At 33.2% G+C, this 4,758-nt stretch overlaps 1 protein-coding gene across 1 annotated transcript; it reads left to right on the top strand.

Annotated features, from left to right (window-relative positions):
• Nucleotides 1-624: 624 nt before the first annotated feature.
• LOC115883818 (DNA-dependent protein kinase catalytic subunit-like) lies at nt 625-3,897 on the top strand (the record flags this gene model as incomplete). Its single annotated transcript, XM_030902219.1, has 3 exons — nt 625-921; nt 1,903-2,090; nt 3,604-3,897. Coding segments are annotated over exons 1-3 (749 nt in total), but the record flags the coding sequence as incomplete, so codon positions are not given.
• Nucleotides 3,898-4,758: the final 861 nt, after the last annotated feature.

Here is a 4,758-nt window from a genome sequence, read left to right as displayed (position 1 = left end):
CTTTATAGGTTCTTTAATATTGGAAGAGGTGGAATCCATATTTTGGGCCATATTTATTTAATTGAAACTAATCCCAGCTACTTAAATATCAAATTACCTAATAAAACTAAAGTAATAATTCAAAACAATTCAAACATAACCTAAAATAAATGATCTCGCCGGCCGGCCCCGGTTGTCAAATACCCGCACATGCCCATTTAAGCAATCTTTAAACGTTATTTAGAAATAGCGCGATTTAGAATTGATCCGCAAATTACGTCAGGCCGTAACGTTATTACCGGGTGTTGCGTTAAAAATTGACTCGCGCATATCGTAACCATAAGGTAGGCGTAAATACTGCATGACGCTATTCGACGCTAGGTTTTCCGATATCTCTCTAATACATGTGCCGGTCAGGCGTTGTGCGCAATTTTAGAGGCCATAAGTGGGCGTGCTATGTGCGCAAACTAGTAACCTAACTAGTACCCGATTCCGAAAATTGGAACCACGAAAAACAATAAAGAAAAAACAAAGTTTATAATCTGTATAATCTGTGATGTTACTCCTTCTTTTCTGCATTACCTATGTAGGACATCCAGAGATCCTATATCTGTTACTCTTTAAAAAATTACACTATATAGTGGTCCTAATTAGGACTTTATCTTTTTAGGAAGTATGTATAAGAAAAATGCCAAAGTATTTATAGACGCTCTTCAGAAAATTAATGAGAGACAAACTCTTAAGCAAGCTAAAGAAATATTGCAAAAAATATCGTTCGACGGTCAAGAAAAAGTGTCATTACTCTTGAAGGACTATTGTCCCTGGTTGGCGAACTTCTCGGCAGCCCGAATGAATCTCGAACTGGAAATTCCGGGACAGTACACTGGTGACAAGATGCCATTAGTACAACATCACATAAAAATAGCCGGTTTTCGCGAGACAGTAAGCTAACATTTAGGGTGTATTCCGTTGCTTACCTTGGTTATGGTTTTATGTTCCGTTTCTATCGGTGTCCTGAAAGTTTTCTTATTACGGAACACAGTTCCTGAAAAATTCGGTTATAACTGTCACCAAACTAACCAGCGCCAGAAGGCTGGGTTTTCTGGTTTTGTTTGTCAATCAATGTCATTTATGTGACAGAAATCAAGCAAATATTGGAAGTTTGAGTGAAATTCTCATTTAATTTCTAAAATTTGTAATAATATTTTGTATTTACATCAAAAAGCAATGGAGGTAGGCAGTAAAGGTAAATAAATTTCATTAACTAAATAGAATGACTTTTTAGAACCATTTAAACTTCATGCAGCCATTGTTTCTTAAAAGTCCAGGAACATTTAAAGAAAACACGAACAACAAGACAACATGTAATGGTGAATGTTTTGTAAGCTATAAAAATATAAATATTGATTAGATTTGTTTATTTATTATTGGTCTATTTTAATATTGGACTTGCAAATCTTCACCTGAGCTGTCTAATGAGCTTAACAGTTTATTAATAAAGGACTTTTCAATATTAAACTTCATTGAAAAGAAGAAGCAAACGTAAAAGCAGACAACAGATACATTAAAAATGCATAAAAGATAAATTTTATAATAGAGGTATTGAAATTTAGAAAATGTCAAAATTTGACGTTTCCAGTATTTTACCAAACCGTTCCGTATCAAACCGATGTTTTTCAGGAACCGCTCTTTACCGTAGTTTACCGGTCTGGTTCGCCTGGTTTTGCAACGGAATACATTCTTATTAACAGCATGTTTAGATATCTGCTAACTTACAACACTAAATAGTCAGAATCAGCAATAACTGTCACTCTCAGGAAGTGACAGATTTGGACGTGAGCTCAAACAAAAATAAAATATACCGAGTTGCAGCTGCACTCACAATTGACTTATTTATGTTTAATCATATGTCATTTTTATTAGGTAGCAGTAATGAGCTCGAAAACCAAACCTATTAAGATTACAATGCTGGGGATGAACAGCAAAGAGTACCCGTTTTTAGTAAAAGCTGGCGAAGATATCAGACAAGATCAGCGAATAGAACAGTTATTTGTCTTAATGAACAATATTTTTGCTACCGCAAATAAGACTCATCAGCTATTACATACCAAGTAAGCAGTGCGTATATATGACGGTAGTTATTTATGTCAGTAATAACATATATAATAAGTAACGTCAATATTTGAGTGAAAAGTGGTGTCTGGGAGTTTTTTTGACATGAGAAATTTGATTTTGATGTCAATATAACTCCTACTGTGAAGGCGCCACCTCAATTTTTTAACTGATTTGAAGAGTAATAACTTTTTTTGTCCATACCTGTATAAAACTACTGAGTAAAAATATACATTTACGGCGTTTTCACACACTCTCTCTCGAAACTAAGGATTTTAGGACACATTTATACGAACTTTTTTGCCATTTTATCTGTGGAATATGCTACCGAAGTTTCCGAATTCCAGTTCGGACCACCTGAATAAACAACGGTCGCCATATACATAGATAGCCCGTCATATATAAAAACAGACACTTGACATATATAAACGGACAACCCTCATATATGACCTTTGAATAAAGAAGACTAAGATATGCTCCTTATCAAAAATCTTAGGTACACCGCGATGGGCCTCAAATATGGCCGACTTAAATTCCGGTTTATCAGTGTCGTTCTAATTTTATTTAAAAAATGTAAAACTATGATGTAGGGTAGACGTGGGGTAGACTCAATAATTCGTTGTTTTATTTTACGTTGTGAATAAATGTTGGTAGTTATTAAAATTGTTATAAAAATATATAATTGTAATAAAAATAGATAAGTTATAATAAGTATTTATTAACACAAACATCCGATACGCTACTGAAGCAGGTAAGTCAAATTAACATATCTAAATTCTTTGACATTAAATCTTTGACAAGTAATAAATAAAAGCTAAAATGCAAGAAAAATATATAATTTAGTTAATTTAAGTGAATTTCATAAATGATCGGTTTACTACACGTATGTATATTATACCTATAGTCACTTACTAGCGAAAAGTTGTTCCATTATTTCACTCAATTTTTGCCGAGATCTACCGCACGCTACACAACCAACTATTTTAGAGTCTTTTTCGATAAATCCCGATAGTGTCACTGTTAATTTAAGTTCTGCCACAATTTCCATCTAGATTTACTACCTTTATACAACTATCAGTAGTAGAATAAATAATAAATAACATAAAATAAGCTCCGTAAAGACTGACAAATCCACAAAATTTCAAATCAAATTCAAATGTGTCAAATGAATCGTCAAACAGAACTGTGAAGGATCCCCACCCTAGAGAGCTTTTATGGTGGCTTTTCCGCCCACCATGCATGAATACATGGATAGCATTATGCTCCTTCCTTAGTCTTCTTATTCAAAGTATATGACGGTTGTCCATTTTTATATGACCGGTGTTTGTTTATATATGATTCATTATGCATTTTGTATATAAATCTTCTTATACAAGGTGTCTTAAAGTCTTAACCATCTAAGATTCGCTGATGAAAACCTTTTTAAAAAGTTTTTATATCATTGTGGCTACTTTTCTAGTTTTCTACATTGTTTGCTATTATGTCTTAATATTTTTTGTACATTATTGGTAGGTATCTATTTGTTAGGATACTTTGGTTTTTACAGGTAATACCATTGACCTCAAGTTTGGGCATAATCCAGTGGGTGGAGAACATAATTTCTATAGAGGGTTTCATAAAAAAATCGCTAAACAATAAAAAACGGACGGATAGTTGGAAGACTAACGCCAATTCCTATGTGCAGTTTTTTGAGAGGAAACCAAGCGACATTGACGTGTATGGTGCCACGGCCTTAAAACGGACCAAAGACGACGTAGTTAAGTTTTACCAACGAATGGTTAATCAGATTCCCTTGGATATTTTAAGGTACGTATAGTTTGTTTTCCTCCATATTATACTCATTATAATTGGAAGGATTGTATCCTAATTACTTTTCACAAGTAGTAAATAAATGCAACAATACAAGAATAGTAACGTACTTAGTATAAACGACTTTCATAATTGGTTGCTTTACTACTGGAAACATATACCGTGCTGGCAACTGTAACTCTTGGGTCGGTATTTACATGTGTGGAAGTAAATCGCATAGGGATCTTACTAAGTCGGAGTGAGAGAAATTCGACGGAGTGCTATTGCGGCATTGTCGGTACGCCTTTCCCAATCGAGGAAAGTAAAATCACGATCGCAAACCGCTTATTTTTGAAATACTTTTTTTTCGAGAAGATAACTAGATAAAATCATTAGAAATGTTTCGGAGCATCTGAAATGGAATTATAAGGATATCTTTAAGGTGTCATTTTTTTATAACGAGAAAACGTCAAACTTTTTAACACATAACACGCCATAACTGAAGAAACACTTTCGATATTAAAACGTTTTTTTTTTATTTTGAAGATAGGATCTTTTATTCTACAATATGTTTACATAAGAAAAAATCGATAAGGTTGTTTTTTCCTTTCAAAAATTGTAAGCAACCCGTCTATTTACTTTTAGAGCATAGCAATTTTCAGCAGTTCTGTAATTTTTTTATTGATTAAGATTTTCACTTACTGTCTACGAAGAAAATACAGCAGAAATATTAAGAAAGTTTTTGAAAAAACTACAATTAATTATTTCTAATAGATTTCGAGATCTCGATTTTTGAATTCAGAGTTCTAATAGCCCGACCACTGTCGAAAACCAACTCAATTCCACTTATTTTTACCAAAAATGCAAATATGTATTTCT

The sequence above is a fragment of the Sitophilus oryzae genome, unplaced genomic scaffold, assembly GCF_002938485.1.
Source record: "Sitophilus oryzae breed Bouriz unplaced genomic scaffold, Soryzae_2.0 scaffold_1996_pilon_pilon, whole genome shotgun sequence".
NCBI lineage: Eukaryota > Metazoa > Arthropoda > Insecta > Coleoptera > Curculionidae > Sitophilus > Sitophilus oryzae.
The sequence above is the reverse complement of the archived record's forward strand: the minus strand, read 5'-3'. Positions and strand labels throughout refer to the sequence as shown.